The sequence below is a fragment of the Mirounga leonina genome, unplaced genomic scaffold (genome assembly GCF_011800145.1).
Source record: "Mirounga leonina isolate KUSES-001 unplaced genomic scaffold, KU_Mleo_1.0 Mir_53, whole genome shotgun sequence".
NCBI lineage: Eukaryota > Metazoa > Chordata > Mammalia > Carnivora > Phocidae > Mirounga > Mirounga leonina.
This window is the reverse complement of record NW_023270807.1, coordinates 45,343,265-45,362,905: the sequence shown is the minus strand read 5'-3', so window position 1 is coordinate 45,362,905 and position 19,641 is coordinate 45,343,265. Positions and strand designations below refer to the sequence as shown.

General features: G+C 39.7%; 1 protein-coding gene across 1 annotated transcript; it reads left to right on the top strand.

The window, feature by feature from the left end:
- Positions 1-18,037: 18,037 nt before the first annotated feature.
- Positions 18,038-18,846, top strand: GJB7 (gap junction protein beta 7). Its single transcript, XM_034991473.1, has one exon. It carries the CDS (start codon positions 18,038-18,040, stop codon positions 18,842-18,844), a length of 807 nt encoding a protein of 268 aa, XP_034847364.1. The 3' UTR covers positions 18,845-18,846.
- The last annotated feature ends 795 nt before the right edge of the window (positions 18,847-19,641 follow it).

The following is a 19,641-nucleotide window of genomic DNA, read 5'->3' as shown; positions in this document are numbered from 1 at the left end:
CTACAAAGACTCTTCCCGAATGTCCCCTTTTAGAGACACTACTGTCACCAGCTAGACCCTACAACTTGACCTTTAATGCCCAGCTGCTTGTACTCATTGATCTTTGTCCCATATTTTTCCTTAAGCTCTTGCTTCCAGTTTATCTCTTAACTCAGGCAAATGGAAAGCAAAATCACCCATGAGCAATAGCGATTGTCCTGACAAGACCTCCCAGCCAGCCCAGACCAGCCAGATCTGTGTGAGCTAAACCTCTGACTCTCACCTGTGCAGATGGACCAGGGCGTGACCTCTAGAATGGCCCATGACGACCTTTACCTCATCACAATACTAAAATCTTTACCCAAGGAGAAGCTTCGGCTCCATTTACATAACACACAATGTGTGTATAGGCATGTTTCCTTAAGGCACACATGCAGCCTTATGCCCTCTCTACTTACAAAGACAAGGTTTTGCAAATCCTCCAGAGAGGTTGTTTTTTTTTTTTTTTTTAAAGATTTTATTTATTTATTTGACAGAGAGAGAGACAGCGAGAGCAGGAACACAAGAAGGGGGAGTGGGAGAGGGAGAGGCAGGCTTCCCACGGAGCAGGGAGCCCGATGCGGGGCTCGATCCCAGGACCCTGGGATCATGACCTGAGCCGAAGGCAGAGGCTTAACGACTGAGCCACCCAGGCGCCCCAGAGAGGTTGTTTTTTTTTTTAAGCTTCTGAGACTCTGTTAAAACAGGATCCTATTATCTTCATCTAATAAGGAATTGATCTGATTCAGAGTTGAGTCCCAGCCTTTTAAAAGCCTTGTCTATTTCTTGTTTCCTTACTGAAAGTCTGGGAGTCCGCACCAGGACCTCTATATCTTGGCAAACCCTGAAGACCAATTTTAACTCCCTATAACTATGAGGTGCCAGTAGCTCTGGTTAGCTTCTCAGTCTCATAAAACTTTCTTTACAGTTCTCTTTCTCCTGGTCTGTGCTGCTTCCATATCACTACCTGGTCAAGGGAAACAGAGAAGTTGAATATTGACTTACCTCAGTGAGTGTCCTTTCTTTAAGGGATCTTGGCTCCTTAAGTCGTGGTTACGTTGGTGATTCTCTGATGCCTTCAGACAATTTCGTCTGTTTTGTTTTTGTATTGAATTCAGCTTTCCAGCTGTTCTCAACTAGATGGACGATTTGCTACAAATTAATCTGCCATAGTTGAAAGGAAGAGTCTCCTGCTATTTCTTTTGATTCTGTCTTTGACTCTCAGTACCTGCATTTCCTTGGTTGGAATTGATCAGAACCTTTAATTCTGGTGACAACGCTGTACAGACACTTTTTATTTCCTCCCCTTGTCCATGGCCACCTCTTCTCTGGAGAATCTTTATAAGAAAAATAAATAAACAGAAAAAATGGCCCTGCATTCAAGGGTCAGTTGAACTGTCCCCACAAAATTCTTAAGTCCTTAACCTTGCCTGTCCAGTAGGAATAAGGAACATCATTGACTCAGTGCTTATCTCTCATTACATTGTAATCATGTGTGTAAGCCTGGGAATGTCTCTGTCTTCCACTACACTGAGCTCCTTAAGGAAACTTTATTGTTTGCATACTCTTCTGTTGCCTCTCCCTATGACAATAACTTCAATTTTCTCCAGATAATACACAGAGACAATCCAATCATTTCTCTGGCATAGTTGTTCAAAATTTGCTTTTTATTATTGATAATTTAGAAAACTATTTTTCTGATTACTTTCTACTAATAGCATATACATTAGAGATTATTGCCAATTTGAGGGAAAGCCTCCATGAGGTTTCTTCATATTTAGAAGAATTTTCCAGACCAAAATCTGCCCTGATATATTTCAAACTTCATTTCTCTTCCATAACCCAAATCCTTCTGGTCCTGGGTTTTACTAGACATATTCAGATTGCAATGAGACCACAATCTCTGTACCTTTGGCTATAGCAATGGGTGAGTGGGCACAATGGGCAATAGGATGATTCTTGAAAACCATCCCTACACCAGAACACTTTGTAACAACCTCACTCTAAACAAAAGTGAATGTGAACTACACAGATATATTTCACTAAACCAAAATTAAGTCTAAAACAACATTCCTTAGCTAGATCCTCAAAATATCCACAGCCACTCCAAACTCTGATAGGAGGGGAAGTGCAACAAAGGAGATATTGTAGTAGTAGAAGGAGACAGCAGTCTCAATTGATTATCTTATCAGTTAATACATCTTAAATTTGCAAATTTTATAGAAACATATGCCTATGAAAACATGTTACTGGGGCCATTTCCAGGGCCTTGGAGGGAGTTATGCTGGTGAGGAGGGGCTTTGTTAGCTTCGGAGTAAATCTACCTTGTATTTAAATATTATTTATTTAATCACCCCCACAGGGTAGCTTATTTAGAATGTGGACTCTGGGGAAAAGGAAACTTAGTGCACTGTTGCTGGGAATGCAAACTGATACAGCCACTTGGAAAACAGTATGGTAGTTCCTCAAAAAAAATTAAAAATAGAATTACCATATGATCCAATAATTCCACTACTGGGTATTTACCCAAAGAAAATGAAAACAATAATTTGAAAAGATATGCACCTCTATGTTTATTGCAACATTATTTACAATAGCCAAGACATGGAAGGAACCCAAGTGTCCATCAACAGATAGATGGATAAAGAAGAGATGGTACACACACACACACACACGCACACATACACACACACGCACACATACACACACAATGGAATATTACTCAGACATAAAAAGAATGAAATCTTGCCATTTGCAACAACATGGGTGGACCTAGAGGGTATAATTCTAAATGAAATAAGTTAATCAGAGAAAGACAAATACTATATGATTTCACTCATATGTGGAACTTAAAACAAATGAACAAAGAGAAAAGAGACAAACAAAAACCCAGACTCTTAAATATAGAGAACAAACAAGTGGTTGCCAGAGGGAAGGTGGGTAGGAGGATGGGTGAAATAGATAAAGGGAATTAAGAGTACACTTACCATGATGAGCACTAAGTAATGTATAGAGTTGTTGAATCATTATATTGTGCACCTGAAACTAATATAACAATGTATGCTATTTATACTTCAATTAAAAAAAAAGATAAAAATAAAACAGCTGAAATTAAAAAAATAAAGAATGTGGACTCTGGAATAATCATAGACAAAGAAAGGAAAGCTCAGTCCTTGCCCTTTATATAATTTCATACACATGGTCTTGGGGAGATTCAGTACCACATCAAACCATATCCCCTGTCTCATTTCAGTAGGGCTTTCTGAGGGAAGGAGTAAGAGAACAATAATTGTTCTCCATATTCCCCTTCTCTCTCTCTAAATGTCTAGTCAAATATACTGCCCCCACCTCTCTTCTTTCTCACTCTCAAAGTTCTCAGAGGACAAAGAGTGATGAGATTTTCTGAAATACATTGTCCTTACAGAAGACTAGAGTGAATAAAACCCTGCCTCCCTCTATTCCCCATTTCCCCCCAAACCCACTGGAATAGTCTTTAATCCTTCTTCTTTCTCTAAAATGTCTGATGGAAGACTATGTAATACACTGGGTTTACTTCTCCACTTTTCCAATAAGCTAAAGATGTTGAAGTGTCTGGGATTCAGGGTGTGGCTACAAAGTGTTGGCTCTGGGTGCCATTGTCTTAATTCTATGTACAACCATATGAAGGCTGTGTGCAAAGTTAGCTGTGTTGATTACACCACAAGAAGCAAAATATAAGCATCCTTGGGCATTAAAACTTAGAAGAACGGATGGCTATGTTATGCCCATGTTTACAGAACACCATCTGCTGAACTGTATGTTATGGCAACATACAGAGTGGTGCAATCCATAGACCTTAAGTCCTGAATGGGATTTGAAGTGTGTGCTTTTCATCTGAATTACAAAAGGAGATGTTTAAGGTACTTTTTTGTGTTTTGGTTTTTTTTTTTTAGTTTAGTCAAGCACTGGAAGAAGCATTTGACCTAATTATTTCATCTTCCATAATTATGTGTGTTAAGTATTAATACTTTTGCCTTTCTACCCAATTGGACTAACCAATGGCCTGAAGAAATAATGCTACTACTCTTCACATATTGTGATCCTTTTTCAAACATGAATCTCAAATTACTTTATCAGCTATTATTCATTACTTTGCCCTTTCAATCTTAAATTGCAGTAACATTTATCAAATGCCTGTTATATGTTGGGCACTATTACACATTATTGCTAGATAATCAGAGCCAATAATTCCCAAGCACAAAATGAAGTTATAGTTGCAATGAGTCCAATCTATTCCAACCATCCTGGAATAGGAGATCCTTACTTATGTATATATGTTTCACATTATTAATCTCCAGGCTACATTTACAGAGTTATATATATTTTCTATACAAAATGGGATTTTATTGCCTATATTTATGTCTCCATCTAAAATTTAACTATTAAGGGGGTGCCTGGGTGGCTCAGTTGGTTAAGCAACTGCCTTCGGCTCAGGTAATGATCCCAGGATGCTGGGATCGAGCCCCATATTGGGCTCTCTGCTCAGCGGGGAGCCTGCTGCTCCCCCCCTGCTTGTGCTCTCTCTCTCTCTCTCTGTCAAATAAATAAAATTTACTTTAACTATTAAAATAATAATCTTGGAGAAGGCATGCAAGTGATTAAATTAAGAACTTTTTATTTGGCAAAAGTTGGTGGAGAAGAGATAAAATTTGTTGTTTAATCTCCAATATCTGCAATAACATCTATATGCGCACAAAACCATTCATATTATTTCTTTTAAAGCAAATTAAAATAATAAGGGAAGAGAGATAAAAATTTAGGCTTATCTGTCACACAGGTGTAATAACTGTTATATTGAATATACTGTGAACATATCAGTTGAATCTAAATGTTTTCCAATACTGTGCACTTGTTTTCTTAAGTAAAGGTGCACAAAATGCTCATAGGTAAAATATGGCCTTTTATCTCTTGACCTAACAATGAGAAGAATTAACTAGAGCCAGAGTCACATGCATCTATCAACTTCGAGCCCTGAAAGTTTTGAAAGAGTGGTGGTTACACTCATGATAGGTAATACGTGAGTTTCTTTTTCTTAGCAAAACAATATTGCAAACATTTCTTGGATGTGGAAAGTGGGTAGAAAGTATTTGATGCTTTAAGTGCAAGTATTGAAAATGTGAGCCCTCTCAATGACCTGGGAAGAGACATAGTATCTGGATGGGGCCGGCACCGTGGTTCTGCTGGCAGCCAGGTGCGATATGGGGCAAGCTCGTCATACCACTGGGTCCAGAAAGAGCTCATTAAAGAGAGGTTAAAATCAAGGAGACAATGCTCACATTTTCATTCTATATCTAAAAACTCATTTTAGATATAGAAATGGTGCTAAAATGTGACCTTTTCTATATCCCTCAGGTATTCTATACCAATGAAGCATTTTCCCTTGATCCTTTCCTACATCAGTCAGAAGAGGAATGAATCACTTATGGCACCAGAAGACACAGCAGTGGAAGGCAGAGAGCCCCTCAAACCACTCTTACCAGAACATGAAACCTCAGAAGCACTTGATATCACAGACATCAATCATTATTAAGTAATATTTACTGTGTCCCTGGACTTATCCCAATGCTACAAATCTACAAGCTTCTGGTGTAACTGGGAATTACTTCTTCCTTCACAAAGGTGTCTTGGGTTCACAAATGGTACTGAAAACCAATTGCTCTGAGATGTGCAGGCAAGTTCCCCCCAACACAAAAGGTAACTTTTGTGGTTTGTCAAGTCCATGCATATGTCTCTCATTTCTGGTACCATTTTTTTTTTTTTTGACAGGAAATTTCACAATCCAAGGTCAATGCTGCTTTCAGTAGACAAGGATAATGGTGGTTACAGTTTATTGAGCAGTTATTATTTCATTTAACCATCATAAGAACCCTGAAATAGGGAATTCCTTTCTATTTTGCAGCTGAGGAAATGGAGGCTCAGAGAACTCAAGCATCTTGGGCAAAGCCACAAAGTTAAGTAGGAAATAGCTTCAAGTTTCCAACCCTGGTTCATCTGAACTCAGAGTCTACGGGATCTCTACTATTGCAAAAAAAATCTTGAAATTGACAGAATTAGCATCAAATTCTGATAAGTAACTCCCTGGGACCTTGTCTTTCCAGGCTAAACACCTCCAGTTGCTCCAATCCTTTTTATGCATGTTTAGAGACACCCTCTCCACCCTGGTCAGTCTTCTAGACCTACTCGAGTTTGTCAAAGGTCCTACTGAGACCAGAACAAAACACAGTGCTCCAACTGTGTCTAAACTGAGCAGAAAAGACTCCTAACCTCCCTTGGAAGAGACATGCTGAGACACAATAAAGGTTAAGTTCAGAGCACAGTGATCTGTGTGTGATGGTCCCCAATGTATAGTAGTGTTTATTTTGCCATCACTGCAGCCAGCTGTGATGGTAACAATCAGAACCTTGGTCATGTTCTTCTCATATGGTGTCTGCACTCAACACACCTTTGTGGTCTTTCTTAACAGAGTGATCACCAAGATAGGCCTTCCTGAGCCCCCACCCTTATGCAGTTCATCCAGGGGGACACACTGGACATTTGAAGGCTCTGGCATATATAGCCTTTGCTCTGGGCTCTGCTCTTGCCGACATTTCACAGGGGCCAGAGTCTCACACTGAAGAGAAAGCTATCGAAATCCAAATCTTAAAGAAGAAGGAGAACAAGGTTTACAGAATTTATTCCGTTCTTTTTCTAGTTCTGCCTTCTCTTATTTCTCCCCACCCTTAGCTTTCTGACTTACAGATGCTGTTATTTCTACTACAATACAGCACTCTTTTTGCAGTTTTTATTATGTCTGTTTCTTCCAAATGAAAAATGGTGATGGAAGAATTAAATCTCTTTGTCAAAAGCATAGCAAGAGTCATGAGTGTAACTGAGAAGGTGTAGGGTTCAGCAGAGACACTTTGTCCAGAACACACCGATGTTCCTATTTCTCATTCCATAAAGATTCAACCCATGTCCCACCTCTTCTATAGAGCATTTCCTGATAGCCCACTGCCTCCGGCAATTTCTCCCTCCCCTGGCTTCTGTGTAAGGTGCTGCAAGATCCTTGAGGACAGGGACCTTTGTCTAGAAAACTGTCAAATTCTACCTTTGTTTGGGTTAGTGCTAACATTATTAGAAGGCTAGGATCCTCTGAATTATTAATGCTCAAGGATTCAGTATGTCTTCCCTGAAGGTCATCCTAAAAACGAACTACCTCAATCCAACTGCTCCTGGCAGAAGGTGTCTCAGTACAAAGACTTTCTATCCTGGCTCTGGGACTTGAGGTCCGCTGTGCTCTGTGGTTCTGTTTTCTCATCTTTAAAATGAAGGCATTAAATTTCATGACATCCAATATCATTCCAACAATGAAATTCTATTTGTAAGCTATTCTTATTCTAAGAGAAAAATGATTTCATTTTTATTTCCACATATCTTTAATTTTAGCTGAATTCATACCTAGGAATAAAAAGATAAAGTACTTTCTCTCCCCCTGCCCCCCGCCCGTCCCCGCTTCTCCCTCTCTCCCTCCCTTTCACATCTGTTTGTTATGTACATACAAAATGTCTGTTATTGATGCTTCCTGGTTTTGTGAGAGTGATTTTTACTATGTCTTCTTACTTTCTGAATTTCTAAGAATAGCGTATATGATACGAAGATAAAGTAAGTTCATCAAAGATACATTGACTTAAATTGTTCTTTTGCCTATTGTTTTTGGTAGATAGGTTCTGATAAATAATCTTGGAAAATCCTTTAAAGAGATGAAACACCCTCTCATTGTTCCAGCTTCTTTGTGTAGATGATGACAAAGTTTTATAAAAAGAGATATTCAGTGAACTGTGTGTATGTGAATGGCTTTGAGTTAGTTTTTCCAGTTTCAATTCTCTTTTAACATATATTGTAAACAGCAGAGACCCAAGAGTTCTCATCTAAGTTATGAGCCAAAACAAATGATCAGGTTACACCTGTTTGGCTTATGCTCCCTTGGAAACCACTAGACTCCATTTGCCCGGGGTTAAAGCACTAGTTTCCTCTCAGGGAAATAATATAACAGCTCATGATTTTTTTTTTTTTTAATCAAATGAGCAACTGACTGGCTCTCTTCTTAATCTCCACATCTGTGTCAAGAGGTAAGTTAAGCTTATTTCTCTTATGATAGGATTTGTTTATTTAATGGGAAGATGGCATTTCTTGTAATTAGGTAGTCATTACCTCTTTCCAAAAAGTTTTGGTGAGAGAAGTGATCCTAATTATTACAAGCTAGATGTCCTGCTATCCAGTCTTGTGCCGCATCACAGATGCCCCTTCTGGATAAGCTTCCTCTAAGGAAAGTTGCCCATGTGGAATGTGTGATGGACCCGAGGACTTTGCGGCTGTGGCCAAGTTGCAACGCCTGGCCAGAGCACAGAATGTGAATGAGTGGAGGAACAGCCCAGGACCATTTGGCTCCTTCTGTGTGGCTTGAGGACAAACTTTGCACTGTTCCTAAGAAGGGAATCTCTAAAAAATGGCAATGCCTTGGGGCACCTGGGTGGCTCAGTCAGTTAAGCGCCCGAATCTTTTTTTAAAGATTTTATTTATTTATTTGAAAGAGAGACAGAGCACAACCAGAGGGAGAGGCAGAGGGAGAAGCAGACTCTGCTGAGCAGGGAGCCTGGCATGGGGCTCAATCCCAGCACCCTGGGATCATGACCTGAGCTGAAGGCAGATGCTTAACCATCTGAGCCACCCAGGTGCCCCGTAGCATCCAAATCTTGATTTGGTCTCAGGACCAAATCTCAGGGTCCTGGGATCAAGCCCTGCAACGGGCTCTGTGCTCAGCGGGAAGTCCGCTTGGGATTCTCTCTCCCTCTCTTTCTACCCCCAACCACTGCTCATGCACACTCTCTCTCAAATAAATAAGTAAATCTTTAGAAAATATTTTAAAATAAAAAAATAAAAAATAAAAATGGCAATGCCTTTCTTCATACAGGACATTAAAATACCAGGCAAGAGTTGTATATATATATATATATATATATATATGTATATGTCGGCCTGTGTCGGTACTGTTCTACTCAGTATTGTTCATGGACCCCCAGTGTTGACAATTTATTTTTTTAGTATACCATTATTTATATGTATGAAACCTAAAATTAGATGTGAGATAATTTTACATCCACAGGCTAATCCTTAGACTTACAGCTCTTATGCAACTATGTTTACAAAAGAAAAATCAAACATCACAAAACCAATAAAATTAAAATTAATTAAAGTTTAGCGGACAATAGATATGGTTTGGCTGAAATTAAATTACTACTCATTAAGAGAATAAGGTACTGACTGCAGAAGCTCAGATTCTTTGAAGTTGGTCCTACTGTCCCACTGTGGATTGGGTTATGGCTTGTTCTTCCACCACTTGTCTCCATTCAAACCGCCAGCAGGCTTCATTCATGCTGCCCTGTCCATGTGCCTTCATATAGCTTTTTTTTTTTTTTTTTAAGATTTTATTTATTTGTCAGAGAGCAGAGAGAGCACAAGCAGGGGGAGCTGCAGGCAGAGGGAGAAGCAGGCTCCCCCCTGAGCAGAGAGCCTGATGCGGGACTTGATTGGGATCATGACCGGAGCCCAAGGCAGATGCTTAACCGCCTGAGCCACCCAGGCATCCCCTTTATGTAGCTTTCTGTTGAGCAGGACCCATCATGTGTTGTTTCTCAGAAGCCCAGATAATTAAAGTTCTGCAACTTGGTTCTAATATGATTTCGAAGACAATATAAATATCAGAGGTCTGCAAATGGCCTTTGCAAAGGCCAGATAGTAAATAGTTTAGGCTTTGAGGGCCGTACTATCTCTGTTGCAACCAGTCAACTCTGCTATTTTAACATCAAAACAGCTATGGACAACAGTAAACGAAAGGGCAGGGCTGTGTCCCAACAAAACTTTATTTACAAAACAGGTGGCCAATTGGATTTGGCCTGAAGCCTGTGTAGTTTGCCAAATGCTGGTAAATATGAGTACTGAAATCCTGTGGCAGTCCTTGGTTATGAGCGAGTCATCCAGCATTGTTTTGTTTAAGATCATAAAAATAAAATACACACACATAAACTTCTCATAAACCCTTGAAAATCTAATGACAGACCCTCAGGGGTCATAGATCCTGGGTTGAGAAACACCTTGGTTTAGGGATTTTCCAAACAGGCTATTGCTAAAAATGAAAATGCTTGTATTCAGTCAGGGGGTTTTATGGAATTTGCAAGTGTCAGCAGGTGGTGGAAAGAGACCCTTGAGAGGAAACTCTATTCTTTAGAGGTTAAATAATTTGTGTACGAGGTAGCACAGAGTTATTAATGAACCAGAAAACCCAGCACACTGCAGGGAGCTGGAGACCAATTATTCAGGATCTGGGTTCTGCTGCCGGGTTTTCTACTGATTTGGGGGAGTCTTGCACAAACCCTTTCCTTCTCTGAATTTCCCTTTCTTCATCACTACGTTGGAGGTCATACCGCCGACCTTACCTACTTCAGAGGATGGAGGTGGGGGTTACGTGAGGTGCTGCGAGACACTTCGGAAATGCTCAGGCACTACCCAAGGGCAGGCACCGTTATTACTGAGACGTGAAAGGAGCTGGGTATGGAAGCTGACGCCTTTTTCAGGACTTGTCACTTGTGGTCTGCAAGGAAATTGGAAATCCAGTGCCCCTCAAACACAAGTTTCAAATAGCTCTTTTTGATCATTTCAGAGCAGAACTCTGCCTCCTGGCATTGTTTTTGTGCCCATTCAGATCACAGAGAAGGCACTTGCTTGCGGATGGCTGAACCATACTGGAAGTGAAGTTTGGTGTGGGAGAAGTTGCTGGATAGCAAAGGCTCATCTTGCAATAAGTGAAGGACAGGTGGGCTGGTGCTCAGTACCAAAGGCTCAGAAACTCGGGTGTGATTCACCCCAAGGTGAGTCAGCTCTAAGGGACTCATTAACCAAACCCAGAAGAGAGTGATTTAGAAGGTGCCTCTCCTGGGACTGGAACTCTTGTATGTAATCTCAGAATATCCTCACACAGTTTAGGGAATCTCCTCAGCAAGAAAATTATTGCCTGGTAAATTGGAGGAATGAAAATCAAATGATTGTAATGACATTTAATCCAGGATGTAGAAAAGTCAGATGCATTAACTATCCTTGCTTATATTGTATGGTTATTGTAACTCATTTTCTCAACCTAAAACTTGTACATGTTCTCATTAGTTCTGACATCAGTATGTTTGCAATAGGGTTGTCCTAGAAAATCCAAAATCCTTGGCTGAAGAAGAGAGTGATGGAGTATTTTATATCTGTACATTATAATCTTTTCCCCGTATATAGAACTATGTAGACATTGAGAAGGTCTATGTGGTTTCTGTTCACCTAGCATTCATACAGGGCTCTACTCCTCTGTTAACTTTGTTGCCATGTCATTATGCCAGTCACAGGCCCACATGGTTGATTAACTTGTTTCTTCGTTTACTATCCACTTTACTTAGGTGCCCTCTGGTTGCTAAGTTTCCAATTCTCACTTTGACGTTTAAGGTCTTACATAATTTTACACCCTTTTATTTTCCAGGTTATCTCAGGAATATAGGACAGATGATCTTTTTGGGATAGTTTTCTTCTATGAATTACTAATTCTTTCCCTTGATGGTTTTTAGTCATTTCACACTCAAAGGAGGTATTTGTCTCCAAATTCTGAGTTACATAATTTGGTCTGATTATGCTTCTTTTCTTTTCTTTTCTGTTCTTTTCTTTTGTGTGTGTGTCTGCGTGCTTTATGAAATTCTTATATTTCATCTTGACTTATGATCACAACAAACATCATGAAGTCAGCTTGGAGAATATTAGTATCCCTCTTTCATAGAGAGGGAAACTGAGCCCTCAAAAGAGTGAACTTGTCTATAATGACATAGCACAGAACAGCCCACTGTGACCTCTAAGGCTCTCTGTGACCTGGCTGGACCTCCTTTTCCAGCCTCATCTCAGACCATCCACCCCTTACTCACTGAGGTCCAGTCATGTGGACCTTCCTTCTGTTTCTCAAACACATAAATTCATTCTGTCCAACCATTCCATTTTCCTAGGACGTTCTTCTTCATAGCTTCATGTAGTTGACTTCTTGCCTCTTGGGGCTCCATCCAAAGGCCACCTCATCAGAGAGGTCTCCATGGCCACCCAGTCCAAAGAGGCTCTCCTGGTCCCATCAAAATTACATCATTCTGCTTGTGCTTCCTCACAGTCTTCATCATTATCTGATATTATGCATTTCTTTCTTTCTTGTTTATTGTTTCTCTCCCTCCTTAGAATATAAGCTCTACGAGAGAAAGGCCCTTCTCTATCTAGCTCACTCTTATATCCCAGCACCCAGAGCATATACTTGTCACAATTCTTTTTTTTTAAGGGAGAGAGAGAGAGAGTGAGAAAGAGAGAGAGAGAGAAAGTGCGGGCAGGGAGGGGCAGAGGGAGAGGGAGAATCTTAAGCAGGCTCCATGCCCAGCACAGAGCCCAATGTGGGGCTTGATCTCACAACCCTGATATCATGACCTGAGCCAAAATCGAGTTGGATGCTTACCCAACTGAGCCACCCAGGCGCCCCTTTATTTTATATTTTAAAAACTGTACTCATCCTAGTAAATGTGAGGCAATATCTCATTGTAGCTTTGATTTTCACTTTCCTAAGACTAATGATGTTAAGCATCTTTTCATGTATGGACTGGCCATTTGTATGTCTTTTTTGGAGATATGTCTATTCAAACATTTTGCCCATTTTTGAATTTTCTTTTGTTGTTGAGTTTTAGTAGTTCCTTACATATTCTGGATATTAAAACCTTACCAGATACATTACTTACAAATATTTTTTCTCACTTTGTGGGTTGTCTTTTTGCTTTCCTAATAACGTCCTTTGATGAACAATGGTTTTTAATTTTGATGAAGTTCAATTTATTTTTTCTTCTTTGTTGCTCATGCTTTCAGTATCATATCCAAGAATCCATTACCAAACTCAAGGTCATAAAGATTTACCCCTTTGTGTTCTTCTAAGAATTTTATGGTTTTGGCTCTTTTATTTAGGTCTTTGATCCATTTTGAGTTAAGTTTTTAAATGGTGTAAAGTAGGGATCCAACTTCATTTTTTTCCATATGGAAATCTGATTGACCCAGCACCTTCTCACCTCCACTTTTAACTCAGATCAAATGATTGGGGAAAATTTGCAACTCCCCAAAATTATTCCTGATATTGGCAATATTGAATATTTTACTTTCTGAGAATATTTGATTAATTGAATTTTCCAAACTAAACTCCTGTGCCGTTAACTGCTAGTTCTTACAAGAAAAGAGAAAGTCATAGGAGAATTAGTACATTAGAATTGGCAAGTAGAAACTATTCAAAAATTGGTAGTTATCGGGCACCTGGGTGGTCAGTTGGTTTGGCGTCTGCCTTCAGCTTGTGTCATGATCCTGGAGTCCTGGAATCGAGCCCCGCATTGGGCTCCCTGCTCAGTGGGGAGTCTGCTTCTCCCTCTGCCCCTCACCCTGCTCGCGTTCTCTCTCTCTCTATCTCTCTCTCAAATAAATAAATAAAATTTTTAAAAATTTTTAAAAATTGGTAGTTATCCTTAGTGGCTTAAGAAAAGGGATAAATTAAAGGCCTTTATTAAAAATAAAGAGACAATCTGAATTATTATTAAGAGATATGAGTGTTCTTTGTGTTCTTCTAAGAATTTTGAGTGATGAGCTAATGACTTCAAACCAATAATGACTGCTTTCAAATGCTTAAAGGACTATTAAATGGAGATTCTTAATTTATCGACCTTCATAGGAAAAAACCTAGAGAAAAAAATATACTTAACTTACAATTGGAAAGACTTCCAATTTGACATCAAGGAAAGGCTTTTAATGGCAAAATAATAATGATGATGATAATAATAATGCTTGTGGATCACCTACCATGTGTCAGACTCTGTTTTAAGCCCCATGTGGCTGGTTCTATTATCATCAGAGGTGAACTTGGACTTGAACCCAAGGAGTCCAACACTGTGCCCAGGCTCTTATCCATTATGCTAAACCACCTTTGTTAAAATTGAACTAACATTAGAAAACCTCTCTCTCCTGAGAAAAGCCATTACCTTTCCATCAGCAAAAAACTTCAAAATAGGATAGACATCTATCAGTCAAATGAAATTCATAATCCTGTCACATTTGATGGTATCAGTCTTCCAATTCTACTCAAACACCAGTTGCTTTTTTACTGCTTTCCTTTTAGCAAAAAAGTCTGAACCTATTCTTGCCTTCCTCCCTTCTCTAAAACGCCCAACAGGGTACTTTCAAATGTTTTGTAACATTACATAAATATCCTTTTGAATAATATGGACAAATGCCCAATGACACATGTTATAGGAAAACATAATACTTTTTGTTTTCCCTTTTTAATCTTTGGGACTTTGTTTTAATAATTCATAGAGACATTAACCTTTCAGGTGGATTTGAGAACCCTTTTTATTTAATACAATTTTGTTTGTGTTCTGAAAACCCAAGGACATTGAGGTATTTATTCCCGCTGAATAGAGAGCACTGTGTACATGTATCTTTGTTTTCTCTGAAAACATCTCTTAACCTTCGTATTTCCTCAGGGCTCTAGCGTGTGGGCTTACTACATATTGTTCCCTCTGTAAGAGGTAATGTGACATGCTCCAACAGGTGTGCTGCTATAACAATATCCCAATTTTCTTAACCTCCTCATTCCCCTCACACCATCATTTCCATGATACTCTTTCAGCTGAGTTATAAAGCAAAAAGTAATAATTTTGTAACAGAAAACAAGACATGAAATGGCAAGAATTTCACCTGAGAAATCACAAAGAATATTTGTGGCAGACCTGGAGCTCTGGTCCACATCTTCTGATGAAAGCAGAAAGTTAAGAGAAGTGATTTTTACTTGGAGAGATTTTGCCTCATCTCCACAGGGTACATTTGGAAATGTCTGGACTACATTTTTGGTTGTCTGAAATGGGGGCAGGAGGTGGTACTACTGCATCTAGCTCGTAGAGGCCAGGAATACTGCTAAACAACCTACAATGCACAGGGCAGCTGCTCCAACAAAGATTTATCCAGCCCCAAATTTAATAGTGCCCCTGTTGAGAAGCTCTGTTTTAGAGTGATGGAAATTCGATTTGAACACTGTTCTGCATCTTATTTTGTAAACGTGGGAAAGTGGCTTCATTTTTTAGAATCTGCTTTCTCATGTGAAAGAACGAAACATCCACCACCATAAACAAACCAAACCAAAAAACAGAAATTCCACTTCCCAGGGTAGTTGTGAGAGACCCAACTCGAAAGCACTGAACAGAGAGTGCTGAGTATATAATGAGCCCAACAAACAAACTGGGGGCTAAACCACAGAATTCAATTATAAGACAAAATAGAAGCCAGAAAGACAACATCACTGAAATGAAAAAGAAGGCTCTCTAGCATCCTATCAACTTTTTTAAAACTATTTTTAAATTTAAATTCAATTTAGTTAACATATAGTATATTATTAGTTTCAGGGGTAGAACTTAATGATTCATCAGTTGCATCAGAGCACGCAGTGTTTATTACATCAAATGCCCTCCTCAATACCCATCACCCAGTTACCCCAACCCCCAACCACCTCCCCTCCAGCAACCCTCAGTTTGTTTCCTATAGTTAGGAGTTTCTCATGGTTTGCCTCCCTGTTTTTATCTTATTTTTCCTTCCCTCCCCCCATGTTCATGTTTTGTTACTTAAATTCCACATGAGTGAAATCATATGGTGTTTGCCTTTCTCTGACTGACTTATTTCACTTAGCATAATACCCTCTAGTTCCATCCACGTTGTTGCAAATGGCAAGATTTCATCCTTTTTATGGCTGAGTAGTATTCCATTTTTTATATATGCCAAATCTTCTTTATCCATTCATCTGTCTATGGACATCTGGGTTCTTTCCATAGTTTGTCTATTGTGGACATTGCTTCTATAAACATTGGGGTGCATGTGCCCCTTTGAATCACTATTTTTGTATCCATTGGATAAATACTTACTAATGCAATTGCTGGGTCATAGGGCAATTTTATTTTTAACTCTTTGAGGAACCTCCATATTGTTTTCCAGAGTGGCTGTACCAGTTTGGATTCCCACCTACAGTGTAAGAGGGTTCCCCTTTCTCTGAATCCTTTGCCAACATCTGTTGTTTCCTGACTTGTTAATTTTAGCCATTCTGGCCTATGTGAGGTGGTATCTCATTGTGGTTTTGATTTGATGGTGAGTGATGCTGAACATTTTTTCATGTATCTGTTGGCCATCTGTATGTCTTCTTTGGAGAAATGTCTGTTCATGTTTTCTGCCCATTTCTTGACTGGATTTTTTGTCCTGTCAGCTTTTATATGTTAAAGAGCAAAATGACGGAAAGAGTTGCAAGATAATTAAGCAACATCAAGGACATACTAGGAGGAGAGGGGAAGAGATGATGAGACTGGAAATAGAAAGCTGTGGGAAGGATGTATAGGTGAGAGATATTTCAGCAGTGACCTGGAGGGGAATTTGAGAGATATTTAGGAGGAATCAGAAGAATTTGGTGAGCAATTAAAGAGTCACGAGAAAGGAGTCCAGGATGAATATGAGATATCCAACTTGGGTGCTTGGGCACTGGTGATGCCATTAAGCAAGAAAATCAAAGGGCAGGACAGATAATAAATTCAGCTGTAGATATAAGTTTGAGATGCCTGTGACATATTTAAATGATAACCAAGAGGCAGTGAGATATGGAAATCTGGGGAGAAGCTGAAGATCTGAGAGTCAGGAATCGGAAAGCAGCAGTTGAATCCATGGGAATGAATGAGATTTTCTAGGGAGAGAATATGGAGTGAGAAAAGAACAGAGGACAGAGCTTTTAAGAACTAGACAAAGAAACCTAAGATGGTACAATAAAGAGGATCAGAACAATAGAGAAGAGAGAGTAATACGTATGTCAAGGCTGAAAGAGTTTCAAGAACACAAGAGCAGGCAACAGTATCATAGAAAAATTAAATGAGATCCAGAGCATCCAGAAGATTTGGTAGTTGAGTGGCAGTGCTAATTTTAGTGTGCAATGGTGAGCAGAAAAAACTAGACTCAGTGAGTTGAAGAGTAAATAATAACTGAGGAAGTAGAAATAAGGGATAAAGGAAGATAGAGGGTTTGTCAGAGAGATAAGCTATGCAGATTTCTCCCATTAAAAATGGATAACATTTAAGTACACTTATATGCTGAGATGAATAAAATGGTGAGGGTTGGAGATACAGAATATAGAACCAGGGAAAATGGATAGATCAAGAATGGGCTGTAGAGCCGGAATGATCATTTTGGGGCAATATGAGACTGACTCCTCCCTCTAAACTGGGTGGAACAGGTTAAGTTGGGCATGGATGTAAGTCTGGAGGGGTGAGGAAACATGAGTTTGGAGTTCATATTGGAGAGCCTCACTTATCACTGTCAGACTGTAGGTGAGCTCAGCTGTTGGTATGGGATATGGGACACAAAGGGAGGTAGGTGCAGTGAATAACCTTTAGGGATTGGGGAGGGGCATTGACAAAGTAGAAAAAGTGAGTAGAGATTACAACTTCAAGAAGTGGGTATGTGAGGGCTATCTCAAGGTACCAAAGTCACCTTGGGATTCATATCTAATTTTTTCTAGATCAGTAACAGAACCCATCCATCCTTAGAGAGAAGCAATAAACTGAAGAATTTGTTTGAAAATGGGATAGTGTATGTGGGATCACCAACCAAATTCCAAATTAAACTGGGCATGAGATAAATTACATCTGTGGACCAATTGTATCATCTCCTTGTTTGAAAGTGAGTCATCAACATCCAGAGTTGAAATTTGAGTTTATCTTCCACAATCCCGTAATCAAATAAGACAGTGGAAATGATCAATGAAATAAAAATAAGTGAATCATGATGAAATTGTTTTCTTTTGCAGAATCTTACCTTCTTTTGAACCCAAGTCATGAGTTGGATGTTCCTCAGGGACCTCCTAACTGGAGTAAACAAATACTCAACCAGGATTGGGCGGATTTGGCTCACTGTTGTGTTCATCTTCCGTTTGCTGGTCTACATGGTGGCAGCAGAGCATGTGTGGAAAAATGAGCAGAAAGAGTTTGAGTGCAACGTTAAACAGCCTGGTTGTGAAAATGTGTGTTTTGATCACTTCTTCCCCATCTCCCAGGTCAGACTTTGGGCCTTACAACTGGTCATGGTCTCCACGCCTTCACTTCTGGTGGTTCTACATGTAGCCTATCGTGAGGGTAGAGAGAAAAGGCACAGAAAGAAACTCTATGTCAGCCCAGGTATGATGGATGTGGGCCTGTGGTACACTTACCTTATCAGCCTTATTCTTAAAACTGGTTTTGAAATTGGCTTCCTGGCTTTATTTTACAAACTATATGACGGCTTTAGTGTTCCCTACCTTATGAAGTGTGATTTGAAGCCTTGTCCCAACACTGTGGACTGCTTCATATCCAAACCCACCGAGAAAACGATCTTCATACTCTTCTTGGTTATTACCTCATGCCTGTGCATTATGTTGAATTTCATTGAACTGAGCTTTTTGGTTCTCAAGTGCCTTATTAAGTGCTGTCTCCAAAAATACTCTAAAAGACTCAAGTCCTCAGCATGTGAGTGCCACAACCTCAGATATGTTGAATGTGGTGAGATAGGGGCTCCTCCCCTACTCCAGAATCGCCATGCAGATTTGGCCATGAGCTCACCCCAGCGAGGTGAAACAAAGCTGCTTTTTGATGCACAAGAGGGTTAGACAAGGAGAACCTGCATCCTTTCTAAGCAAGATCTGGGCTACATTGGAACACAAAGGGCGTCAGCCTTTATGTCATTTGGGACATTTTTTAAAATTTTCAGTATGTGCTCAGTTGTATACACTAGACAGAGATCTCATTGTTGCAGGATTCAAGTATGTATGCGAGTTGTGTTTGAATAGTTAATTGCAAATTAGTCTGAAGAAATTCAAAAGGCAGCATTCTTTTAAATGCTTAGATCCATCAACTGGAAAATATAAAATATGACATTTCTGAAAAATGTGATGGCCTCCAAGCTGAGGTTGAAGTGCTGGCAGTCTTTCCATAGTGGCAGCCGAGGCTCCCCTCACTCAGCCCTTCTTAATCTTTGTAGAGAAAGAGCATGTTGAGGGTGGGGCAGCAGCTAACCAAGGACACAAAAAAGCACACACAGTGACACTCCGTGAGAAGGCCTGGCTTGGGGAAATGACCACAGAGCCCAGGACTCTGCAGGTTAGGGCTCCCTGGATATAAGTGGAGTAGGGAAGAGGGAAGAAAGCCATCATCTGTGGTCTCCAAGTTGATAGAAATATTACTGGGAGATATTCTGCTTAAGCCTGAACTAGGAGACACCTGAAAGGGTCACTCTAGAGTCACACGGGAAGGCAGGTCCCATTGAGCACATTGACCAGGAGCAGGGTAGGACCCAGAAAGAGAACATACCCAACTTGATAATTACTTGACACTTCTACCACTGAACATTAAAATACTTTTTAAATTTCTGTATTTGTTGAACCTTTTGATAATCAGGAATTCAGAA